Genomic DNA, 24,488 nt, shown 5'->3' with positions numbered 1-24,488 from the left:
AATGTTTTTGTTGTATCGAGTCTCCTTCGAGTGTTATCGCGTCTTTGTGGAATCCAAGTTTGATTCATGAATATTTCAAATGAACAGTAGATTTCTTCTAGATCTAGAAGATTTAAATGATTTTGATTTTTACATGTTTAAACCACGCCTTTGCTGCGTGTTTTACTTCGTGCTAAGTCAAGGGAAACTACTGAATTTGCATGCCCAGGAAAACATGGCTAGATCTACATAATTTTAGCAAAAAAGATGACTGCATAGGGCATTAGGCGGGAATTTGGCATTAGTTAGAGACTTATAAAACCCTGTTTATCAAATTACATGAGAATTTAATCCTTTAAGGGACGATATAACGTTTAAGGTCTCTATTTGAAAATAAAATGCCACGCCTAAGGAGGTTAGTTAGATCTAGCTAGATCTAGATCTAGATCTAGATTTCTAGATCTAGAATAGATCTAGACCTAGATTCTAGAAGATCTAGACAGTCAGTAACACACTAACACAAGACATGATAGATCTAGATCTAGTATTAATTAGGATCATAGTTAGATCTAAGTGAGTGAGATAAGGGGGGGGGGGCACTGATAAAAGTAAAGTAAATGTTTTCTATATAAATTTTCTGTGGGCTAGTTAATCCGCAATCTGAATCTAGATTAGATCTAATCTAGATATAGATAGTAGATATCTAGATGAATTATAACAAGCCACAAATAAATCTAGATCTAGAACGACTAGAAGTTTAATTAAATTACCTAAAAAACATTTATTTTAATTTGGAAAAACTATTTAAAGTTGTTTAAATCATTTCAATTTTCAAAAAAAAATTTTAGTCTTATTATAATTTATTCAATTTCTCTTTTTAATGTCTAATCAGGCTAAGAAGAGAGAACAGTTGTTTGATGCTCAGAAGCGACTGGAGGAACAGCTTAGGAAGGAAGAAGATGAAATGTTTAGGTTAGTAAACTGTTGTTTTAATTTGTTGCATTTTTGTATAATTATAATTACAGCAAAGTCAAAAATTTAAAAAATCATTTGATGCTAATAATATACTTACTTTACATTGTTTGGTGCTGTTTCTTTTCTTGCAGAGAATTCCAACAAGAGAGAGAGAAAGAAGGGAAAGCAATTAATAAAGAGTTTGATTCAGAATGGGAATCTAAACTGAAGGAGCTAACAGACCGCTATGAAAAAGATTTGGATAAAAAGAAAAAGAAACTGAAAGATTCTGACAAAAAAGTGAGGCCACATCCATTTACAAACATTTCCTATATGGCTGTAAGCTTTAATGTGTGGAAATTGGGTGCAGCTTCTAAAGATTTTATTAGACATGATTACAAATAATATTTACATACCTATAACAGACTTATATTTTGTTAAAGTAGGCTGTGTTGAACTTATTTATAAGACTTAATACACCTTTTAAAAATGTAACAACATTTAGCATGATGGGGGGGGGGGGGGGTTGGAAGGAGGAAATTTTAATAATGCAAAACGTGATTCTTCACCGTTTGTTCTATTTTTGACAAGGTCAAACTTTGGTCCATTTTTTGACATCCTCCAGTCCTAAACTCAAGTTTTTTAAGCTGATGAATTTTTTTTAAAAGAGAATAAATTTGATTTCAACCTTAGTAAGGAAATGCTAATTAGTTTAAGAGATGTAAAAAATTTGAAGTCAGTAAATCCCATCTGAATACTGTTCAATATAATTATAAATTAATGTTGCATAATTTATTATGGGATGGTCAGGGAGTACACATTTTGATTGCTTACCTGAAAATGTTTAGTCATTGTTTCACTGCTGTTTGGGTGTAGTCTACTTCAGCTACTAATTCCTGATGGATAGGTCTACCTGATTTAGGGGGAGGGGGGGGATTAAGTAAATGGGCTGTTGGCGACACAATTCCTTCATATGTCAAAGTAAAAAGGAAACAAGTTTCACAGGGAACTTTCACTTCTTAAAACTAAATTATGCCGGTATATCCAGTATCCATGGATGAAACTTGAAAAGTATATTGTGCCCCTAGAGTTGATTCTTCTAACCATAATCTCTTTGTAATTGATCCTACCTTTCTGGGGGGATAACTATTGGATTAATAAAGCTATTCACCTTTTTTTTTCTTTCAAATTATCTGCCCTTACTTACAAAACTCATTCCTTTTCAACAGCTGATGACAATACAGTTTGAGAATGAAAAGAAATCTTTGGCAGAAACTTTAAGAATGAAGAAGGAGAACAAAAGAAATACAATGACTGTCCGCCTACGACAGAAAGAACAACAGCAGACATCAGAGCTGGTTAAAAAACAGAGCCAAATGATGCTTGAAATGTTGGCCAAAGAACAGCGAGAGTTAAAAGCTGAACTGGCAAAAGAAAAAGCGAAGGTTTTTAGTTGGGTTTTTTTTTCCAGTTTTTCTAGAGTGATCTTAATCCATCACCTTACTTTTACTTGTATACTTCAAAGCATGATCTTTTCACAAAGGCTCTTTGTGGGTTTTAGCCCTAATTTTTCAAATTATCAATTTTAGAAAAGTAAAGCTCTAGTTCGTGTTTACAAGTTTAATGTATAAAAAACGTATCATAATTTGTAAATGTTCTTTTTAGGTTAGAGTACATATTACTGTACATGTTTGCTTTTCTTATTTATTTTATTGAAAAAGGAACAATACTTGAATCAATGTTTTAAAAAGTTAATTTTCTATACTTCAAATAACAAAGATTTCAATTTTATTATCCTGAAATAAAAAGTAACTTTGTAAAAATTTCTTGTCTTTTATTTACTCAAAATATTTCTAATGTTTAATCATTTGAAATAGTAAGCATTGATTTCTTTTTTTAAACTATTTTATCAATAGTTCTTTCAAAAATAATTTTTTAAATTATCAAACCAGTGAAAATTCCTGCTAAATTTCTCTTGAACAAAGGTATCTACCATAGAAGAAAATGGAAAATCCCCACATGAAAATGGAGATGAAAACATAGATGAAGTATTGGATATACTTCCATTGCCTGCTGTTGTGGCACCTCCATCTCCAGAAGCTCCATCATGTCGCAAAGAAGATCTCTTCACTGATGAATCTGTATTTGAATCTATTGATGAACAAGTTATCAAGGTTAGTTGAATTGAAATTTACTTGTCAACAGGACTGTTGTTTTGGTCTTATTTTGATGATTGATCATTTTAAAAAAAGCTCAAATTACCTGTCTACAGGTTAAGTATTCACTGCAATCTTTTTTTGTACTAAAATACATTTAGTAGAGTTTAGAAATGTTTAGAAATAATATCCAAAACTAGTTAAAGTTTGGTTTAGTTTTGAAGAATCTTAGCAGCAATAGCTTTTAAATTTAAGTAGATTTTTTTTTATCTTAAAAGGTAATGAATTTTTAAAAAGTACATTTTTTTAAATGGCTGTTAAAATTATTGTGTAAATCTAAATTTTAGTAATAAAGTTGTTTTTTTTTATTGCTTTAATTTTACACTAAATGGGTTTATACAAAATGTTTTACTGTTTTTTTTCAATTGTTGGGTAAGTGAATTTATATTTGATGTTTACTTTCATTTAGGTTGCAGAAAGTGAGCAGCTAACATATACAGATCTGGTCAGACAATTAACAGAAGACCTGGTGTCAGACTTGGAAAAAGCAAGGTAAAACCCTTGTACTAATACTTATGTATATACGTACTTGGCAATGGCATGGTAGGATAGAGCTTATGACTGATAACCGAAAAGTCTCGAGTTCGGATCCCGGGCTTGAGTCTGTAGTACATCCCTGAGTCCACCCAACTCTAATGGGTACCTGACAATTTAGGTAAACAAAGGAAGCTGGGTATAGTGCTGACAACACTATCCCTCAAATGCACAGGTCATTAAAACAGATTAACTCTACTTCATCTGTCACATGTGTTTTGGGCATGAACGGGAAAAGATGATGAACATGCTTGTTGAATAGATCTTTTATCAGGTTTAGATTTAATAATCTTTTTTTTAATAGAGCCATATATCGCTGGATCTGTGTCAAAGACCTCAATGTGATGGAGTTTGCAGATAGCCTAAATGTAGACACACCCATGGGACTACTCCGAGGCATCAAATTAGGAACTGAAACGTACCATGTGTTGTTTATGAGATTGTGCAGGTTGGTATTGTGCTGTTCTTTTATATTTTCAAATCTTTTACAGTAGTTTCCACACTTATTGAGAATGAGTTTCTTTTAAAAACAAACAAAAAATGAGGTGTCACTCCAAACCTATCTCTTCCCACTCCTTTCTAACATCTAACTTCAAAAGGTATACTAAAGCCATTTGTGACCAATTGTTTATTTAATTTAAACTTATAATGATATGCATAGGTGTAAGCTATAATTTTCATGTGTAGTGTATTAATAAATGCATCATTGATGAATCAGCATCAATTCGTACGAATGATATGTTGTTTTAAAATGCTTGTCAGATTTTTAAAGAGCTTGTCTACTTGTCAAAACATAATGGCCAATCCACAATTTTGTTTTATTTTTACCATTCAGCTATGCTGGTCTTCATTGTGTTGAGGTTAAGGGCCATTCAAAAAGTGTTGGGTATGAACCAGGCATGAAGATAACTCCAAACTCTTTTCAAAATACTTGGAACGCTGTTCTGATTGGTGGGGAATGGAGGCTAATCCAGTGCAACTGGGGTGCAAGGTATAACCACACTGAGTTTATCTAGCATTGGATAACATAACATTGTTTTTTATAAGTAGTTATTGTCATTGAGATGTGAGCAGAGGCATAGGGAGGGGGGGCGGGGGGTGCAGACAGCACCGGCTGACGCCATTTAGGGGAATGACACCAAGGCAAAAAATAGCAAAATATATAGAGAAAAATTATAATTCCACTTAATTAATTTGAGTGTTAAATAGTCTTTTTAGAGGTGCAAATCAAAAGTTTGAGAGGGGGGGTGCAAATCGAAAATTGAAAGTTTGTCCCCGGGAATGGTCATTAAGCCTCTGGGGGGGAGGGGGGGGTGACACCATTATTTGCCGCACCGGCTGACACCCAACCTCGCTATTCCACTGGATGTGAGGTTGTCTTGCATTAAGCAATCTGATTTCTAGACATAAGGTCATGCCCAGGTTTTCACCAAGGTATCATTAGGATGTAACTGAGATCAATTAGCTTAAATAAGTATCAGCCATTAGTTGGGCATTGTACCAGCCTCATGTATCCAGAAACAACATATTAAGATTTGAAAGATTTTCAATATGCGTTGTATATGGGGTTACTTGTTATTTTAAAAAGTAATTTTTTTCTTAAATACATCTTTTAGACATCTTGTGCTGAGTAAAGATAAAGAGGACACAAAAAAGCCTAAAGACCACATTAGATACCAGTATGATGAACATTACTTCATGACTGATCCAGATGAATTCATACAAGAATTTTGGCCTAATGATCCAAAGTGGCAATTGCTAGAGTCTCCTATTACACTTGAGGAGTTTGAAGCTCTTCCTTTTGTAAGGTAAGGTGCTTTGCATTTAGCCTACATTGTCATTAAAATTTAGTTTATAATTGACTTGATGAAATTTTTTACTGCTGTTAAGAAAACAGTTGAAATAGATTCTTAAAATATTAAATGAAACTATTATTAAATATTTTATTATTGGGTTGGCTATGTATTAGACACATTATAATATTTCACATTATAAGATAATGATTTTACTTCATAATCACAAATTAAAGTTTCTAATTGTGTCATAATCAGGATTTTTTTCTATACCTATCACTGTTTCACTTCACCGATGTTGAAACTCTTTTCAACTGCTGAAGAGATTTGTTTTTTGTATCCTGATGAAAACTTTCTTTATTTTGCAGGTCCATATTTTTTCAATACAAAATGCGATTTGAAGGACATAAGTTATCGGTTATAAACACAGATGACAAAGGTGGTGCCAAGATCACCATCAAGGTTCCTGAAGAGCATGAAAATGATCTTGTGTTCTTCTACCAGCTGCGCTTTGCTGATAAAGATAAGCTGAAGGAAACAACTTTCAGAGGGTCGCCTTTGGAACGCTTTGTGTTCCAGACCATGGTGGACAATACTGTTACATTTAGTGTTCATGTGCCTTGCCCAGGACAGTACTTCATTGAAATATTTACCAATAAAATTGACGACAGCGGTAGGGTGGAGGAGAACAACGCTAACGTGGCCCCGTTTAAACTCAAATGTGCGTGCAAGTTTAAGATCGTGTGCGACACACTGTCTGGCAAAATGCATCCACTCCCCAACTGTGCTGCCGGGGAATGGGGACCCAAGAAGGCGCAAAGACATTTTGGGATCACTCCGATGATTGCACCATCTTCAGAGTTTGAGATGGAAAAGGTTGGTATTTTAACGGTTGAAGATAATTTTGAGCTGAAGTTTAGAATTCCTCATCCCTACCAGTTTGTTGCCAAGCTACGGATGAACCAGGTGGAGAGCAAAACTCTGGATCCCTACGTGAATTTGAACACCGAAGGGTCAGTCCTCAGTGTGTACGTCTCCTTACCACAACCTGGACAATACGGCCTTGACCTTTTTGCAAGACCGAAAAATGCAGCAGATTCGCATACACTGTCTCACGCGTGCAAGTACTTAATTAACTGCACCAAAGTGGCATCGCTTGTTCAGATACCAAAAATTGTTCCCCCTCTGACAACCAAACAAAGCAAATTCGGAGCCACTTCAACTTTTGAAAAACTGGGCCTGAAATTAATTTCCCCCAAGGATTCAAAGATTCGCCTGACTAAACCCAGTGGCACGGTAATGGAAATCAAAGTCCCTCAAAAAACTGTTATCTCTTATCAGTTCCTGCGTGAGCCAGATGAGGACAACAGAGACAACATCACACAAACTCAAGAAGGCGGTAGCACGAAATTTTCTGTCAATTTACCCAAAAAGGGCAACTACATGCTGTGTTTGTACGCAAGAAAAGAAGACAGCGAGGACAAGTCCTCCCCCAACGTCTACAACCTGTTAATACAATACTCTCCTGATCCTGAAGAATCAAAAGGCATTGAGAAAAGTTCTGAAAGAAAATCGTTTTTTTCTAAATCAATTTTTAAGAAAACTGATAGCAGAGATAAAATGGTGGTTGAAAAGTTCTCTGACAAATCTTCGGATAAGTCGTCCGACAAGTCAACATAAAATGTTTATGTTTCGGCTATCCATAGCCCTGTGATCAACAGAACTGTAACATATAAATTACTGCTGAGGTACTTAATAGAAGGTTGCTGGTTGAATCATATCCTTCTAGAGTTTATATTTAAAATTAAACATCCAGTACTACATAAAGACTACTTACCAAAATAGGAAAATAAATATTTACTCTTTGGTATTTGAAGTTAAATAAAATACTGCATGAATTTGGAAGGATATAAAACTAGATTAGAGTTAGAGCCTATAGTTATTTTTGTCTTATTTAACATTACATTATGCTAGTTAACAATGGGTTAATCTGAATTTTGTTTAAAAACATTTGTGGTATATTATTTTTGAGTTGTTTGTTGGTTTATTACACATAAACTACCTCATTGGCCATAATGAAATTGTCCAATTAGTTTCTTCATTAGAATCAGCTTATAATATTAATAAACTTAGATGTGCACAAAAATATAATCTAGTTTGGGTTCTTGGTTTGATTATAAAAACTGGAGGATTATTGGCTGTAGTTCAAATGAAAACAATTATACTATATGTATTTATTTACTTGTCTAGTGAATATTCAAAGTTTAAAGCAAAATAACAGTAAAGAGCATACTATTGTATCACTACAAAGATATCTAAGTATAAGAACATTATAAACTAAGCACATTAGTGGTCACTAAAACTTGAGCTAAATATTTCACTTTACTTTTATTCTTGCTTGCCTGATTTAGAACAGTGCTGTCAGGTAGATACACTAAGCATATCTCAAGGCCAATGTTGATTATCACTTACTTGTACATGTAATTAATGTAATTTTTGTTTCACAAAAAAGTTGCTACATTATTTTTAAATAAATTTATTTTGTCAGATATGTAGCTGTAATCTACTGAATTACAGATATGCAGCCCCAAAACTTATAATGTATTGGTTTAAATCTGGTTATTATAACAACTAATGGGAGCTGAAACAAAAATTATGACCACATGTCTCCTGAAACAAGTTTTATACCAGTTTCATAATTTATAGCCTTCAATTTTTAGATCAGAATCTAAAGGCTTTGTTCAAAAAAAAATTTTTTAATAGTTCTGTTATGGTGTAGGCAGTTTTATATTCTATTAAAGGTAAGTGACTTGGTCTCAATTTTTATGAAATTCTAGTCAGAAAAAAAATCAGTACAAAAAACAAATTTTGGAAATATCAACTAAGAGATTTTGTCAGTAAAATTGTCTTGATGAACTGTTTACCTTGGTTCAATATTGATCTAGGTTATACATTTAACATCGTGATGCCCATTCTTTGAATAATTTACTTGATAAAATAGATTTTTTTATATATTTTCTTTTAATTAACTTTGAACCAGGTAGTTATGTGAATCATTATTTTTTAAATAATCAACAGATTGATGGTTAGCTGTGTACATAGAGCTTGATAATAAGTAGCTTTTCTTAACGTCAATTTAATTCTAGAGCTATACAAAAATGCACAATGAACAGTTTTGATTTTTTTTTTCAAAAGCTTTTTTATATTAAAACGGCTTGCATTTTAAATTCTGACATTTGTTTTGTTTTTTTTGTAGACAATTTTAAAGTAGTTCAAATTCTTAGATAAATCAGATTTTAAGGAATATTTCTTGTAGTTAAAACTGCAATTAAAATTCATTTATGTACGTTTATGTTTTCTATTTATAAATAATTGGGTTGTTGTTTTTGTATATATACAAGCACTGACTAATAAATTATGCCAATTGAATGATTTGTTAAAAATTGTTTCATTAAGTTTCTGGAACATATTGTGGTGTAAAAATTGGAACTTAACATCAGGCAGAATAAACAAAGTAATTTTAATCAATGGATTATCTAAAGAACAAATACATAACACTTCCCCAGAACCAGACTGTTTTAACTCCAATTTCAAAAATGTTCACGACAAGGCTTTAAGGTTTTGTTTTCCTAATCAATTCTTTACTAAGCGCTTTGTGAAATGTGTAATAATATTGATATCTTTTCCTGTGCATACCCAAGACACATGGGGTAAATGAAATAGAGTTAATCTGTTTTAGAGACCTCGACATAATAAGGAATATTGTGGTCAGTACTATGCCCAGCCACCTTTACTTTCCCTAACGGGATTTAGGTACCTATCAAAGCTGGGTGGACATTCTACTGGCTTGAACTTGAGACTTTCGGGTTAGCAGTCTACCACTAAGCTACACAGTATTATGCTAAGATATGGCCATAAATTCTTTTGACATGATGCTTTGGTGAATTTAGAACATATTTATTAAAAAAAATAGAGTTAAAACATTCATGATTCTGGTTCTAAGGAAGCTCCAAGTGTGGTTGATCTTCCACTTAGGTATCTCATTTTCCACTCCCACGGAAGCTTTTAATTAGCAAGTACTCACAAATTAAAGTTATGAACAAGAACTATTGCATTATTTTTTAGAACAGGTTTAACTGGCCAATTTAATGACAAACTTCAGAAACAAGAACACATTGTCTAAATTTTTTTTTTAATGGAAATGCATCTGTTAATTTATGATTACTTGATATACATATGAAAGTTTTTATTTAGTATTCACATCACAGGAAGTAAATCCTTTAGCACAAAGTATGCATTTATGAATCACAATCAACAAAAGAAAATACATAAACTTAAAACAAGTAAAGATAAAGTTTTAACAAACAAACAAAAATTGTTTTTAAAAACTTCAACAATAATTCCGCATACTTTCTTTTAACCCTTTCCAGTAAAATGATCCTTAACTTGGATCAACTGTTTTATTCACATCGCTAGTCCCACTATGGGAAATGTATGTAATTATATACATATCAAATATACTTAAAATTAAAGAATGAGCATAATGATAACAAAAATTTTGTTACTAATATGTGTCACCTAGGCACAGAGAAAAATTAAAAAAAAATTGAACAAACTGAAATGCATATTGCTTCTTAGATTTAAGATCAAAGCATAGTCTCCATGTTTTGATCAATTATAACCATTTTACATGAACCAGACAATTTATTCAGAGAAAAAACAACAAAGTTTTGTACTTGAACTTTGGTTTACCAGCTATTATAATATTAACGGGAAAGCAAAAATTTAACACAAAGAAAATTTAAGTCTTTGAGTAAACCAAATATTTATTAGATGTCTATTGTAGCATAAATTCATGATGTTAACAATATTCAATTACAGAAGAGTTCCACTTCACTTCTCATGCTAGTAAGTCTTATGTTTCTTTTTAGAAAAAATCCTGCTTCATCAACATTGGAAATTCTTAATTAACTTAGGTAACAACAAACTTTAAGATGAATAACATTCCTTATTGGAAAATTTTCCCGACATAAAGAAAGTATAGGATCTTTGTCTGTTTAAATACACTATTTGTTACTTTTTTTTTATTATGGAATATCTTTTTTTAGAATTTTAATATAGTCAACCAAAGCAGATTTAAACCTGGCCATATTCAATATCCTGATTGTACTTTAATGAGTGCATTTAAAAGGGGTTGCCCAAAAATGACATCACAGGATAGTGGGAGTATTCTGACTTTTGTGGCAATGATCTAGAAAGGAGGGGGAAATGTTGGTTAAGAAACACTTCAACATTAAAAGGATCAAAACATTTAATTTTTTTTTAATATGTCAATAGGAAAAGGGGTGGGGTGCAGTTTCTGTTTTGTGTAAAAATTGAGTGGACAGGGGCAAAAAAAAACTGTTATATTAGTCTGATGTCATTTTTGGATGATTCCAAAACTAGATGTTAATTCATACATAAATGAGGTTAATGTATCCACAACTACCCATATAAAAATAAATATTTTAAGCCAGAATGAAACATTTTGTTTAAAAATTAGTGTCAAAGATTGCAAGTGATAAGCATTGTTAGATACTATGAATAACACTTTTCTTTATTCATACAACAATTAAAAAATGGGTAATGTTCAATTTCAAACTCAACACAAAATAACTACGTGTTGAATAATCTTTCAAACTAGTAACGAGCTTTCCCTTTTTCAAGTAAGACAAATCAGTTATGTTCAATCATACTTTGTATACACTGATTTATTGGTTCTAGAATACAGCAAACATTTTAATTACTAGTATAATGGGAAGAAAGGTCTGTTAATATACATAACCTACCTGTGCCAACAAATTGAAAGCTATAAGCTGAATCTATAAGCTGGCCAACAAATTCAGCAGAAGCTGCAAGGATCAGTGTTTTTGATAAATATCCTATGGCAAACGTGTTAAAAATGATACATTACATTTTTTAAGTTTATTTTTAAGTCAAATCTAAACAACATACAAAATGGGAGACAACCCATTCCATTTGTTCTTAATATAACCTTTTATACAACCAAAAAGCAAAATACTTTGAAACAAAATCTGTGAAGAAATTTCAATAAAACATCTGAAGAAAGCTTAACAGTGTTATGCTTATAATTTTCAAAGCAGAAAATTGGTTTTGTTCTGGTTTGCATTTTTATGCTATTATAATTTATAAAACTAGAATATTCTTTTTAAATAAAAAGATGTTTACTTAGATACATGTAGTGTTGTGTATTGTAGCTTTCAAATCAATCATAACTTTAGCTTTTACTTTCTTAGATACTAGTGAATAGTAAATTTTCAAAATTAAAATTATTCAATCCAAACTAATCAATATTGCACAAATTGTTTATCTATTGATTAGAAATGAAGTTCTAAACATTTTATTGCAATAGGTATTACAGCTATTTACATTCCTCATTTTATGTAAGATTACAATAACCTGTTTTTTTACTTGATTCAATAATCCTTTTGTTAGATATCAATGAAAATAAAATCTGCATGATTAAGGATATATCACAAATAATGAGTGAATAGAACAGACATTCTGTTCAACCCATTTCCACACAACTCTACACACCAAATTTACATCAGCATGGGAAATGGATTAAAATCCAACATTAAAGATATCTATAATATATCTAGCAAAGCCAATAACATTGTATGATGTATCTGTTTAAATAATAATAGATCTCCTTGCAAGAGAAAGAACAGGAAAATCTGGTGATTAAAGCAATATATTTTATATTTTAGTGACCAAATCTTATAAATGTTAAATTAATTATTTTTTTTAATAGTACATGTACTTAAGTTTTGAGTTACTTAAGTACTTCAACTGCTCAAAATTAGTGCGGCTAGACAAAGTTGTCAAATGAAAAAAAAAATATCTAGATGTACAATTTTTTTCTAAATTGGGAAACCAAATTAAAAATAAATGATACAAAAAAAGTAAATATATGTGTATGTAAATATATACAGAAAGAAAGTATTCTTTATTTTAAAACAATTTATTTCCGCCGAATAATTTTAAGAGTAGTTGACCACACTGGAATACATACCACTGTATACCACAGTATTCTCCACACTACACAGCTGTGCCCATATTTTCCTCACAAGAATTTCTGCTACTACAGCCACTAGTACTGCTAGTAGTTGGCACAATCAGTCCTGGATTACAGTTTTTAGTTAAAGACCAATGCACTTTGTTCAGTCCCCCAGCTTTGTCTGTTAAAGAGCTATCAAGGTTGAGGCCTGAACCAGCCAAAGGCACCTGAGTAGAGCTGGGACTACTCGCAGATGTATCACACTGAAAATCTATTGTTTTCATGTCTGAGATTTCCTTGTGAGGCTGGAGGTTTGACAGCTCCTTCTCACTGGGGAGTGTAATGCCTTCAGCGACATCACAGAGTTCAATATCAGCTCCACCAGCTGGTTTAGAGTTTTTAGTGCTAGTCTGTGAACTGGCAGGATGGGGGCTGCTCCCATCAAAAGGTGATGTTAGGTCTAAATTAGAAGATCTGAGAGGAGAATCAGCACTTTGAAAGACTGGAAAATCATTTGAACAAGTATTTGAAGAATTAAGGTCTGGCACTGCAGATGGGAAAACAAAAGGTGGCTGGTCAGCTTGACCTTCACAGAACTGTGCTTGGCAGTTCTCTTCATGTTTACATGTTAACGATGACAACGACTCACCATGGGTGTTTGTGTTATTTTCACCAGGTGAATTTTCTGATGATACGCTGGAGTTAGTTTGAGGAACGCTTTCAATGTTATCATCAGCATTACTTGAAGAAGTACCACCAGGCATGCTGGAGTAGTTATTGCCGCCATGATCTGGGTCAATGGAGGCTGCTGTTGGGTTGTCTCTGGCCATGTCCTGGTTAGCTGACTGGTGCATTCTGTTGTTTCTAAAACGACGAAAGAGCCTGTAGATGTTGCTCTGTGTGTACACCGTCACTCGCTCAATCTCAAAGTTGTTTCTTACATCCTGCTGCCTGTTGCCATTAGCTTCTTCCACAGGCTGGGCTTCACCATTGGCAGTGGTATCAGGATTTAGGTAGTTCTGTAGAAAGCGAGATTGTCGGAGGAAATTAAACAGATCCGTCAGACCAGCTGCACCATCTCTGGGGTTCAAGTGAATGTTGTCTAATCGCAATACCTCTCTAGGCAATGGTCCTCTCTCCGAAGGATTATTATTATTAGTGTGATTATCAGTAGCATTATTTCCTTCAGCCACTGGCTCACTGTTAAGGCTGGTAGAGTTATCAGTGGCAGCATCACCAACTTCAGTGTCTGCCCTAGGATCCACTGGTGTTCCCTCATCTTCAGGGTTGTTGTTCTGCTGAGGTTGGTCTTCACCATCAGTACCTGGTTGTGCTGGATTAGCAAGTAGTTCTTGAATGCGAACTTGCTGTAGGATTGCAGGTAACTCGTAATGATGGAAGAAATAAATCATCGAATGCTGAAAATTGAAAATATTAGCTGATAGATATTTTCATTACTGTAACATTTTTAGAGTGTATAGATAAGTCATGTTAGGAGACAGAGCACACATGTTAACCCAAAAGACAATGATCTCATGCATAATACCATAAGCCATCCCCCTTGCCAATATCTGAAGCAAGCAGTGTGATGCAACACGGAAGGCAGTAAAACTCTTGTAAACTAACAGGCCTAACAACAAGAGGGAAACACTTGGTTCGACATGTTGCAGTCAGGTTTAACCAGTTTTGCCAAGATTAAAGAAAAAATGTAACGTATCCAATGTCTTGATGTTACGTATATGCTTTTAATTACATAGCTTTGTCTTGTGAAAAGACAAGTATGAGTAATACTTCTAAACAGTTAACATCATAAGACTGACTTACTTGTATAAACAGCCAAGAGGTAAAGAGTGCCAGAGAGCTGTACTGCCCATTGAATCGATAGTGATAAGCATAAAAGGCAAAATGGTATAAATAGAAGAACCTGAAATAAATTTAGTAGAACATTTTATTATTCAAAAGTATATAAATACAATAGCCTCAATTGTATATTTCAAAGAATGTTCTTTAACAGACTTTGAAGCTAATGCAATTTATAAAGTTACAACCTAGACGTAAATTATATATAAGATTCTCTGAGGTACCAGCAAAAAACAGCAATCACTTTTTTGAAAATATGTAAGTTTATAAGAAGAGCTAAATTCTACAGCAACTTTTCCTGTTCAAGTCCAAGACATACAGGCAGATGAAGAAGAGTTTGTTTCAATGACTTTGGCATAGTTGAGAGGGATAGTGTAGTGAAAGTAGATTTTTAAATTTCATTTAACAAAGAGACTGGTTACAAAAATTAACATCCTTTATATTTTTTGCTAACATCAATTTTACATGGGTTTCATACCTTAGCCAAATTCTTTTGCTGATGTTTGTGTGACAGCAAATAGCGTCATACTGATCAGCGATCCACACAATAAGAATGATATAAAATGCTGTGGTTGTGTCATTGAAAAACTCAGACATAATGGCTTCCATGCCTGATGAAAGTATAAAAATCTCTGAGTCAACAAGTTTTATAATATCTAATAATAATAAAACTCACAAGACATATTATGAAGTAATATTTTAGAAATATGCAAGATAAATATACTGCAGGTATTGCAACAAGCAATTCTAATAAATGAAAAAGGATTAAAGATTCACAATGAATGAAGGGATTTTATTGAAAATTGGTTAATTGTGCAAAAATACACAATGCTTACTATACTAACAAAAATTAAAACTATGCACAACACATTGAGCTCATGCAGTGTGGTTATTATCAACTCACCAACAAGTGCTAATATGACAGTTAAAAGTGGGGCTGCAGGAAATGCTATGGCTATGTTCATATCAAACATCTGCAGCAAATCCACTGAGGAAAATCAATGCAAAGTAGAGTAGAACAATTGATAAACAATACACAAAACTGTACACATTTTATTGCATTCTCTGAATTCTAAGTTTTAGGAAACTATTTGTTCAACATGATACAGCAGAAAATTTAAAATTTGTTTTAACTTGTTTGTGACCACTCATTACATTTATTCCTTTTTTTGTTTTAAAGGATTGCAAAAATAAAAGAAATGTGAAAACATGCAGTTACTTACTAATGAAAACAAAAATTTGGTGATGTGAGTATCTCAAGAGTGTTGAAACTGATACAGTCTGAGGAAAAAAAAAGCAGTTATCATTTTTAAGTTGGTTACATGCAATAACAAGAGGAAAAGATTTTGCAGTAAATCGTACTTTAATTTTTTAAAGGATGAAGGGAGATGTCCTGGCCATACTCTCTTTTAGGACTGTAAACCAAACAAATATTAGTAATGGAAAGATGCATCTGATTTATTAATTTTCTAAATTATAAATTAAACTAAAATTTAATTTTTTGTCTGCTAAAGAGTAAGTGTACTAACAAAAATAAGCATGATGAAAGCAGCAGCCAGATATGATGTCCGAGCCATCCACATACTTATGAACCGAAAATGCTCTCCCGTTACAACATTCCGGAGATAGCCTAGTAAATAAAGCAAAATATAAATTTAAATAGTTTAAAAGAAGGGGCATACACTGTTTTTATTTCCTATTTTACTGAATGGCACCCTAATTTTTTATTTTTTTTTAAAAAGGCTTAATTGTTTACAATTAATGTTGCCCTAAATAAATGACATCTAATTTTTGTAGATTTTTATACACACCATCACAAAAATCAAGACTGCCTTAAAATGGTATCACAATCAGGTCTATCCCTATCCCCAAATTGCATTTTTGGTTTTTTTTTAATTGATATATTAACTGACCTGGTATATTGATCTATTTTTAGTTTATTTCCAAATGATCAAAACATGCTAAATATCTTTATTCTTTACTTTAAAAAATAAGCTTTTAAAATACAATTACATGACATTACTTTCTGAACACACCCTCTTCCTCCATCCCACCCCACAAATTATTCAGAAATCATCACTGAAGTCTGTACCCTTCCCTTAAAGTGTGACAGCATTTATGGAAAATCCCTTGTAGCTAAATATATATATAAAAATATACAGTTCTAATACTTTTTTTGGGTGCAAATTATGAATTTTTAAATTTGTTAGTAATTTGAATAAAAACCTTTTTAAAGTGGGGCTTTATTTGAATAAAAACCTTTTTAAAGTACCTTTGTTATTTTCCTTTTCAGCCAGTTTCTTTATGCTAGACATAAGAATATCATCATATCCAAGAAATTCATCAAGCAAAAACCGACTGAAGCCATCACCAAAGCATGTCTCCTTTTCAGGATCTGCAAACATTAATTTTGTTGGGTTAAGAGAAAATTTAAGATAATTGTACAACTTCCTTGTTTTTAACATGATAACTAAAACTGAGACTGCAGTCATTTTAGATTGCTTTTATAACATTTGATAAACAACAGATAATTATATAGTGTTTTAAAGATATATTTTACCTACCTAAAGTGACCAACATTACTGTAATGTTCAGTTTTTTTCGTGTCTTTGGCAAAAGCCTCAGTAAACCATACTCCAAGGAGTATTCAACAATATATTTCTCTTCTGGCCACACTGCAAATGCAAGATTTAATTAAGTCAATGTAAAGTGAGAACACCTTTTGCACTTGTACAAGTGACTGAAAAAAACATTGTAAAAATCTGAGGATACATAACTTTTAAAACAATTTTTGGCTAATCTAATGTTGTGAATTTCAAAAGCCTTAGCCAATAAAATGTAATAAAAATGCTCTTCAAAAATGGATGCTAGAGTTTTTAGTATGAATTAGATTGATGATTCTATTTTGAGAGTCAGGTCTGATTTTTATTCATAAAACAAATGAACAACATTACCAGCTCTTGCCAGCATTTCAAATTCAGTCAAGCCCTCAGCTATCTGTGCTTCTAATTCTATGGGAAGAATGTTAACCATGCTCAGGTTTTTTTGTGTTTTATTCAGCTGGTCTGGGTTCTCGCTATCCCCTGGAATTTCATCATCATCAAGAGACCAAAATTTTAGGCTGTAGAAAAATTGGTGTCGTTATTTTTTTCACATGGGAGGTCAATTTTACAGTACTCAACAGGGCTGTATAGACAAGCTTTAAAAAAAAACAAGATGGAAGGTTTATGGTTTAAAAAAGAGTTAAATAACCTACCTAAATAAACTACTCCAAGAAATTGGCTTTATTTCTTCAACTACAACTTCTTCTGTTGGGTCATTAGTTTCACTAGAATGGCTCTCTGTTTCATCACTGTTACTTATATCAACAACAACAGATAAGGGTTTTTCTCCATTTTCTGCTTCTAAAACATCCTGTTTCATAACTTCATTTGATTCTTTGACATCAGTTTTGATTTCAGGATTATCAACAGATTCATCTATCACTTTGTAAAGTGTTTCATAATTACTGTCCTTATCAGTTATGGCTGTACTTTCATGGATTTCTGTGGTATTGTGAATTCCTGAATTATTCAACAACTCTGCTGGCTCAAAACTTCTTGCATCTGAAGTATTCTTACTATTATCATCAACATCATCATCATATTCTCCCTCCGAATTTGAGTCTTCCAAGCCTAGCTCTTCAGCAAAAGAAGACTGTAAAAATAACTGGATATCAGAATATTCTTTTTTGTATGAGTGAATAATAGTATAGTTTTCAGGAGCATTACGAACAATCTCAACTCTAAGAATTCCATCCCTGGGCCAAATGTCCTGGACATGCTCCAAACAGTTCATGGGGGCTTTTGCAAATACTGCATGGATGTATACTAAAATGCCCAAGACAAATAATGCCTGAAAAAAATAATATCTGTTAGCATTTTATTCAATTTCAATGTGGAGTAGTAATCACATTTTAAGGAATAATTAGAATTGTTAGCAATTTATGATAATGATAATAATTACAAAATATAAAAATGATGGACTAGAAAAGGAGCTTATTTTCTTCATTTAATAATTTTTTAAATGTTTAAATGGAATTAAGTAAACTCCTAATTCTCAAATAAATAAATACAAAGTTAATGTTACTTAAGTTACTAGATCTATAAGTTGTTTAATAAAATTTTAAAAACTTTAAATCTCACCTTCAGAAGCAATGCAAATTCCAACACTCTGCGAATAGGCCTTGGAAAAGCACGGGCATATGTGATAGAGATGCGATAAAATAAAGCATGAAATAGGCGGTTCTGGAAGTGGAAAAATGGATTATTCTCCCCACCTCTACCTCCAGGATTGTTGTTGCGAGTTCTGGCGCCACCTAAACCTCCATTGTTGTTACCTGGATTATTGTTCATGGTCAGTTTACTTATGGCATCAGCCTGTGTGAGATAAACATAAATACATGTCAAGTTTATACATGAAAGGAAGCTTAGTCATAAAAAAAAGTTTGGTGACAAAAGTTTCAATGTCTAATTCTAGTTGAGTAGGCCTTAATGTATCTTAATAAGTATTTAGTAATTAGTAGTATGACAGTAGTAAGTAGTAAGTAGTAGTAGTAGTAAGAAAATTAAAAAAAACTGCTGGTGTTTGTTATATACCTGTGTCAGATCATGGCAGAATAATAAAATCTTTTAAAAAGGGGTGTTAGGTTCACTAGTAGTTAAAACAATAGATATATTACAATACATCAGTATTACTAACTAACACTTTCACTACTTTCTACTTCTAATCTAAAAGTAAAAGAGATATGATAGTTAGATCTAGAATTAGATCTAGATAGATCTAGATCTAGATTGCTATGTTACGTGAAAGAGTTATCCGATTTTGATGGTTTCAAAACTTACCTCGACGCGCAGTACAGATGTTATAAACACTCGCAACAAAGGTTTTGTTTGGGACAAACGAAATTTACAAAGTGGTCTCTACGTAACAATTTCAATCTGCCGACATCTTGGAATCCTTGGAAATATACTCAAACCCAAAATCTTATTGAAATAATTAAATTCGCGATACGAAATTAACGTTCGCATTGCATGTTTCTTTTTTGAAATCTCTTAATTTCGCAATGACTAAAGCATTTGTGATAATATCATCGGTTAATTTCTAAATGGAAGTCAATATTAACACAGCGATGTAGGGGAGGGGAAAGATGGTCAACTATGGATTATCAGGGGCGGCTACTATGAAAGAAAGATAAATTGTTTATTTCCGATTTAGAACAAAATTATTTAAGCTTGTGATACTTTGGCTCGTTAGATCTTAATAATTTAATAAATGATATAAACTTCTAGATTCTAGGTCTTGATTAGATCTAGTTAATTAGTACTGAATTTTCGCAATGGATAATTCACATAAACATTCTAATTTGGAAAATGAAAAGAACTCAGTGCATTCACATGCTGCCTCAAATCCAAAACATGTCAGCATTTCTTCACCAAACGAATTTGAATTGTTAGAATTGTGCCAAAAGGATGTTCGGGAGAGAGTAAACTTACTAGATCTAGATTTACCACAAACTTCTACTATGACATTAGTGCAAACACCTCTAGCAGCGATGCCCGCAGTCACAATACCCAATGTAATCAGCATTAATAATAATGGCAGTACTGTGAGTACTGGTCTCACCTCAACTACAAATTTGAATAGATCTTGTTCCACATCTAGATCTAGAACTGCAGATTGTGCTCAACTTTTAGAAAGTAATGATATTTCTCTTCTTGTGAATTTAGAAATGGATGGTGCAATCCAGAACAATACGCATAGTAGCCTTAATACTAATACTAATAGTAACAAGGGCAAAGGAAATTTCCCGTCTGATTCTGAACAAAAGCATAGGCTCTTTCAAGACCCGAAAATCCTGCTTCAAACAAACACTTATTCAAGCTCAAGTGAAATTAGTTCAGAAAATTGCATAAATCCACCAAGAGTCAACTGCCCAGAAAAAATTGTATGAACTGAGTTATATTTTGTATTATTTATCTATTAGGCCAATTAATTATTAGTTTATTAGTATTGGGTACTTTGTTCATATTAGAGAATATAAAGGCAACAGGGCATAGTGCACACCTTCACAGAAACAGGTGAACTCTACATCTACCCCATGGACACCCTGGTTCTGAATGCGTAACCACTAATTAATAATGACACATTTTCACTTAGAAGTTGTTTGAAATACTTAACTAGCTAGAAGAACTCAAATCCTGTATACCTTTAACACATGCAAAGTTTCAGGATTTTTTAGAGTCAGCAATTGAGTTTCAAATTATGCTATATACAATAGCACTGCTTTAGGACTTACTCTCCTGTCACTAGGCCCCCCCCCCCCCACACACACACACACACAGAAACTATAGAACACTAACCAACAATCAGCGGCATGATATGCCGTGCTTACTGTTACCACGCATCTGCACTCATCTGAAAATTTAGATCATGACAAATGTTTTCACACTGGAGCGAAAAAAAACATTCAGTCCAGAGCACTAAGAGAGGTGTGGTTTTGTGCCAAGCGACTCAGATGCCCCATAAACCCAAAATGTATATAAGTAGGTCAAGTCCTTCATACATAAGTGTATCCATAACCTGCATACATTGTAAGTCAAGTTGTTAATACATCTTCTTAATGCTGATATTAAAAGGTATTAACATTAAGGCTCGACTTTTATATCTGTATGAGTTCAGTGCCATCCAACATCATACTTCTTCACAAAAGGCCAATTAGTAACACATCTGAAAAATGTCTGGAAGATACTTAAGACATGAACCAATCAAAATGGCCAATTTGTTTTGGTTTTTTAAGGGTTAATAATTTATTAATGTGGTAGTTTTTCCCAAAGCAAGTTAGGCTTTTTTTATTTTTTTTAAAAACAATCTTCATTTTTAGGTAATTTGTCTTGACTTGAATGAAGAAATGAACACAACAACATTTAGGTCAAGAGCAGGGTAATTTTTCATTTTTTAATTCATATTTTAAGAAATATTTTGTTTTAATTTGCTTTTTAAAAGTCAGAATATAGGTCTATAGACTCTATTTTTAAATAAATTAATTTGCTGTATCATAAATTTTATCAAAAACATTACATGTAATGATATTATCTTTATTTAAAATATATTCAGAAGTGACATAACTTAGAATTGACATTATCCTTAGGGATAAATACACAGGGCTTGAGCTTGCTAAACGTGCCATCAAGATGTTTGTTATGCACAAGACACAGATGAATCCAAAGCATGAGTTTGCGTTTCTAATATTTCATCAAGACTCAACTATGGTACATTTAAAATCATTTGTAACTTTAGAATGCATGTTAATAAATGTTTCAAATATGCATAATCTTAACCAATATAAAACATATTAGCCTACATTATTTAGATTTCCAATAATCTAAAATTTTAATTATTAATATCTTAAAATTTGTATTAATAGAATTTTCAAATCATTTTAAAATTTTGTAGTTTTTTTTTTATTCAATTATAATGTTTAGATACAGTCATTTACACCCAGAGCGGAAGATATCCTCAATACTTTGGATGAGAGCGTCATAGAAACACAGAAATCTGGACCCTTGGATCTGTCACAGTTATTTTCGACAATGTAAATATTTTATAATTATTATTATTAATACCAAACATTCTTTTTAATGTAATAAATTGGTAATTAAAATTGATTTTAGATAAAGCCTTATGGAGAAAATATTGCGAGCATAATAAATTAGAATCTTGATTTTAAATTTTCAGTAAGGAAAATGTAACACTACCAGTGGTTGAAGGAGATCCTCAAGCAATAACCCCACCATTCACTGTCCGGGTCTTACTTGTTTTTGGAAGATCTCACACTGTTCCTGTAGTCTCTTCCACTGAGGTAATATTATTTCTCTTTTCATTTGTTTCAGTGATGAGCATTTCAGCTGAATATTACCAATATTCCAAACAATATTATTATTTCTTGTTTTGTTTTTTTTATTAAATGTTAACAAAATTTTGAAAGCAGGCATGTTTAACACTAGAATAAAATATGCATTTAATTCATTGTTTTTCAGGAATGTATTGTGTTCAGCTGAGTTGCCTTTAAGTCTGAAATGTATGTGGATAGACACTGTCTTAGCCACCAAAACTAATTTTGAAAGTCACAAATAACATCTTTGGTAGGGCATAAGAATGTTTTACATCAACTCAGGTTCCTTACTTAGATGCCATGTATGCTCAAAACTCAAGACAAGCAGGAGCCTTTTATCCAGTCTATTTCAGGAATCTTTCACAGGGAGAGGGAATTCTCCCCTACCTAAGCATATCCAACCCTTCTTCCTCAGGAGAAAAATGTCTAAAAGAAACTTTTTATCCCCATTTTATGTTGTTTTTTTTATCCAGGCTCAAAAAGAATTAGAATCTTCACCATATTTCTTTACTGATGTGCTGTATATACATGAGCCTCCTACAGAAGAAAACAAATGTGAAGTAGGTTAACTTATGTTTGTTTTATTTTCATTATCTTTTTTTTTTTGAGGATTATCTCATAAACCTGTCCCAACTTCTTTGTGCTAAAGATGTTTTAAATCATTACCTTTTTAGAGTTTGGCTTAAAATTCATAGAATTCATAAGCTGCTATCAATTCATGGAGGTGGGGGAACAAGTATTCTTTTTTAAAAAAAACACAAAGAAAAAAAATCAGATTTAAAGCTTTTTTATAATTTGTAACAAGAGAATGATTTTATTTGAAGTTTTTTTTTTGTTTATCTGATCTAGTCTAATTTTTTATTGTGAATTTTTTAACATTTTAATCTTTTGATTGCAGGAAATCTTCCACAAATTATGTGAACTTGACCACCGTGGCCTATCATACATCTTTGAGCAATCCAAGTATACACCTATTTTAAACAGCGGCGCCAAACTATTGGCTCACCCATTACAAAGGCCACGACAGCTTGATGCCATGTACAAGATTGGATTACCTGTTTCTGCTATTCAAATACCAACACCACATGCTTTAGTAGAGGATAAGATATAAAAGTATTATTTTATATTTTAATCTACATATGAAGGGGAAAAAATATTAGCATCATACTCATGGTATAGAAGATAAAGGCCAGTGGTTTTATTGAAACAGTTTTTTTTTTATTACAATCATTAGGTTCTATCTTAAACTTCATAAGTTAAAAACTTCATTGATCAATATCATTTTAAGGTTTCTTTTTCTATTCTAAGCTTAAGTCATTTCTAACATGTTATTGTTACAGCAAGGTGCTTGAAAAGGTAGTTGTGCAATATATTTTGAGTATTCTATCTATCAGCAAAGTTAATGCTATTTCAACTATTCATATGTGACTAAAATAAAAGTTTGAATAAGGTGTAAAGAGATTTTATTTTATTAATCGCCTGTAGTTTAGAAGTTTGTGGACAAATGGTGTATCTGCATTTTGTTTAGACGCTGAAAGAATGCAGTGACCACTGATCATGTAGGCCTACTGCTCGTCTTTCACTATTTTACTGGCTATTTATAATTAAATAAAAATGTATTTCCTTATTTCTGTTCAAAAGGTTATTTTTATGAAATAGTGACCATTTAAAATGCCTTGTTTAAGTTGTGATTAACCAGTTTTGTTTCATTTTATTCATATTTTGGAGGATCAAATTGAACCGTATTCATATTTCCTACTTAAGTGATAATGTAAAATAATAATAAACTATTATAAATAATTGCTACTAATTTTGTGTTTTGTTATATTATTTAATTAATAAGTTTATCTTTTTTTTTTAAATTTAAATCTTATTGGTTGCACTTTGAAAAATATGCCAAGTAAAACTTATAATTGGATTTTAGCAGATATATTTATTTTAATTTTGAATAATTTTTTTGTTATGTTATCACAAAACAGATATTGACACTAAACAATTTAAGGAATAAACTATAAACATTTATTGATTGAACAATAAAAAATACACCCACAGAGACAAAACAATATAAAATGATTGTATATTTGTGACCAGTTCTTTCTATCTTAGGATTTGTTGATAAGTGAAAATAAAAGCATCTTCAATTTTATTTTTAATAATGT

At 32.1% G+C, this 24,488-nt stretch overlaps 3 protein-coding genes across 3 annotated transcripts; 2 read left to right on the top strand and 1 right to left on the bottom strand.

Moving 5' to 3' along the window:
• Window positions 1-262: 262 nt before the first annotated feature.
• LOC131950446 (lim and transglutaminase domain protein ltd-1) lies at window positions 263-8,905 on the top strand. Its single transcript, XM_059312591.1, has 10 exons — window positions 263-394; window positions 872-951; window positions 1,086-1,233; window positions 2,163-2,378; window positions 2,919-3,107; window positions 3,559-3,641; window positions 3,988-4,131; window positions 4,519-4,674; window positions 5,300-5,491; window positions 5,845-8,905. Exons 2-10 carry the CDS (start codon window positions 944-946, stop codon window positions 7,154-7,156), a joined length of 2,448 nt encoding a protein of 815 aa, XP_059168574.1. The 5' UTR covers window positions 263-394; window positions 872-943; the 3' UTR covers window positions 7,157-8,905.
• A 744-nt stretch (window positions 8,906-9,649) lies between these two features.
• LOC131950443 (uncharacterized) lies at window positions 9,650-19,603 on the bottom strand. Its single transcript, XM_059312589.1, has 12 exons — window positions 19,280-19,603; window positions 18,581-18,814; window positions 17,653-18,290; window positions 17,351-17,517; window positions 16,961-17,071; window positions 16,669-16,791; window positions 15,926-16,026; window positions 15,620-15,677; window positions 15,301-15,384; window positions 14,875-15,007; window positions 14,361-14,460; window positions 9,650-13,954 (listed from the first exon to the last, which is right to left on the bottom strand). Exons 2-12 carry the CDS (start codon window positions 18,788-18,790, stop codon window positions 12,578-12,580), a joined length of 3,102 nt encoding a protein of 1,033 aa, XP_059168572.1. The 5' UTR covers window positions 18,791-18,814; window positions 19,280-19,603; the 3' UTR covers window positions 9,650-12,577.
• Window positions 19,604-19,640: 37 nt separating this feature from the next.
• LOC131950445 (BRISC and BRCA1-A complex member 1) lies at window positions 19,641-24,124 on the top strand. Its single transcript, XM_059312590.1, has 7 exons — window positions 19,641-20,382; window positions 21,319-21,377; window positions 21,586-21,706; window positions 21,920-22,029; window positions 22,173-22,296; window positions 22,803-22,889; window positions 23,228-24,124. Exons 1-7 carry the CDS (start codon window positions 19,774-19,776, stop codon window positions 23,438-23,440), a joined length of 1,323 nt encoding a protein of 440 aa, XP_059168573.1. The 5' UTR covers window positions 19,641-19,773; the 3' UTR covers window positions 23,441-24,124.
• Window positions 24,125-24,488: the final 364 nt, after the last annotated feature.

The sequence above is a fragment of the Physella acuta genome, unplaced genomic scaffold (genome assembly GCF_028476545.2).
Source record: "Physella acuta isolate Inbredline_101_S28 unplaced genomic scaffold, ASM2847654v3 ptg000763l, whole genome shotgun sequence".
Lineage (NCBI taxonomy): Eukaryota > Metazoa > Mollusca > Gastropoda > Physidae > Physella > Physella acuta.
The sequence above is the reverse complement of the archived record's forward strand: the minus strand, read 5'-3'. Positions and strand labels throughout refer to the sequence as shown.

What these genes read in the sequence shown, in the direction of transcription:
- LOC131950446 (XM_059312591.1), top strand. An exon ending in TCAGACTTGGAAAAAGCAAG is followed by an intron (nt 3,642 to 3,987) that starts GTAAAACCCTTG and finishes TTTTTTTAATAG; the next exon opens with AGCCATATATCGCTGGATCT. An exon ending in GAAGCTCTTCCTTTTGTAAG is followed by an intron (nt 5,492 to 5,844) that starts GTAAGGTGCTTT and finishes TTTATTTTGCAG; the next exon opens with GTCCATATTTTTTCAATACA.
- LOC131950443 (XM_059312589.1), bottom strand. Translation starts at nt 18,790, where the DNA reads ATGAACAATAATCCAGGTAACAACAATGGAGGTTTAGGTGGCGCCAGA. An exon ending in TCTTGGAGTAGTTTATTTAG is followed by an intron (nt 17,518 to 17,652) that starts GTAGGTTATTTA and finishes ATTTTTCTACAG; the next exon opens with CCTAAAATTTTGGTCTCTTG. An exon ending in TGAAATGCTGGCAAGAGCTG is followed by an intron (nt 17,072 to 17,350) that starts GTAATGTTGTTC and finishes TTGCATTTGCAG; the next exon opens with TGTGGCCAGAAGAGAAATAT.
- LOC131950445 (XM_059312590.1), top strand. Translation starts at nt 19,774, where the DNA reads ATGGATAATTCACATAAACATTCTAATTTGGAAAATGAAAAGAACTCA. An exon ending in TCACAGTTATTTTCGACAAT is followed by an intron (nt 22,030 to 22,172) that starts GTAAATATTTTA and finishes TTAAATTTTCAG; the next exon opens with TAAGGAAAATGTAACACTAC. An exon ending in CAGAAGAAAACAAATGTGAA is followed by an intron (nt 22,890 to 23,227) that starts GTAGGTTAACTT and finishes TTTTGATTGCAG; the next exon opens with GAAATCTTCCACAAATTATG.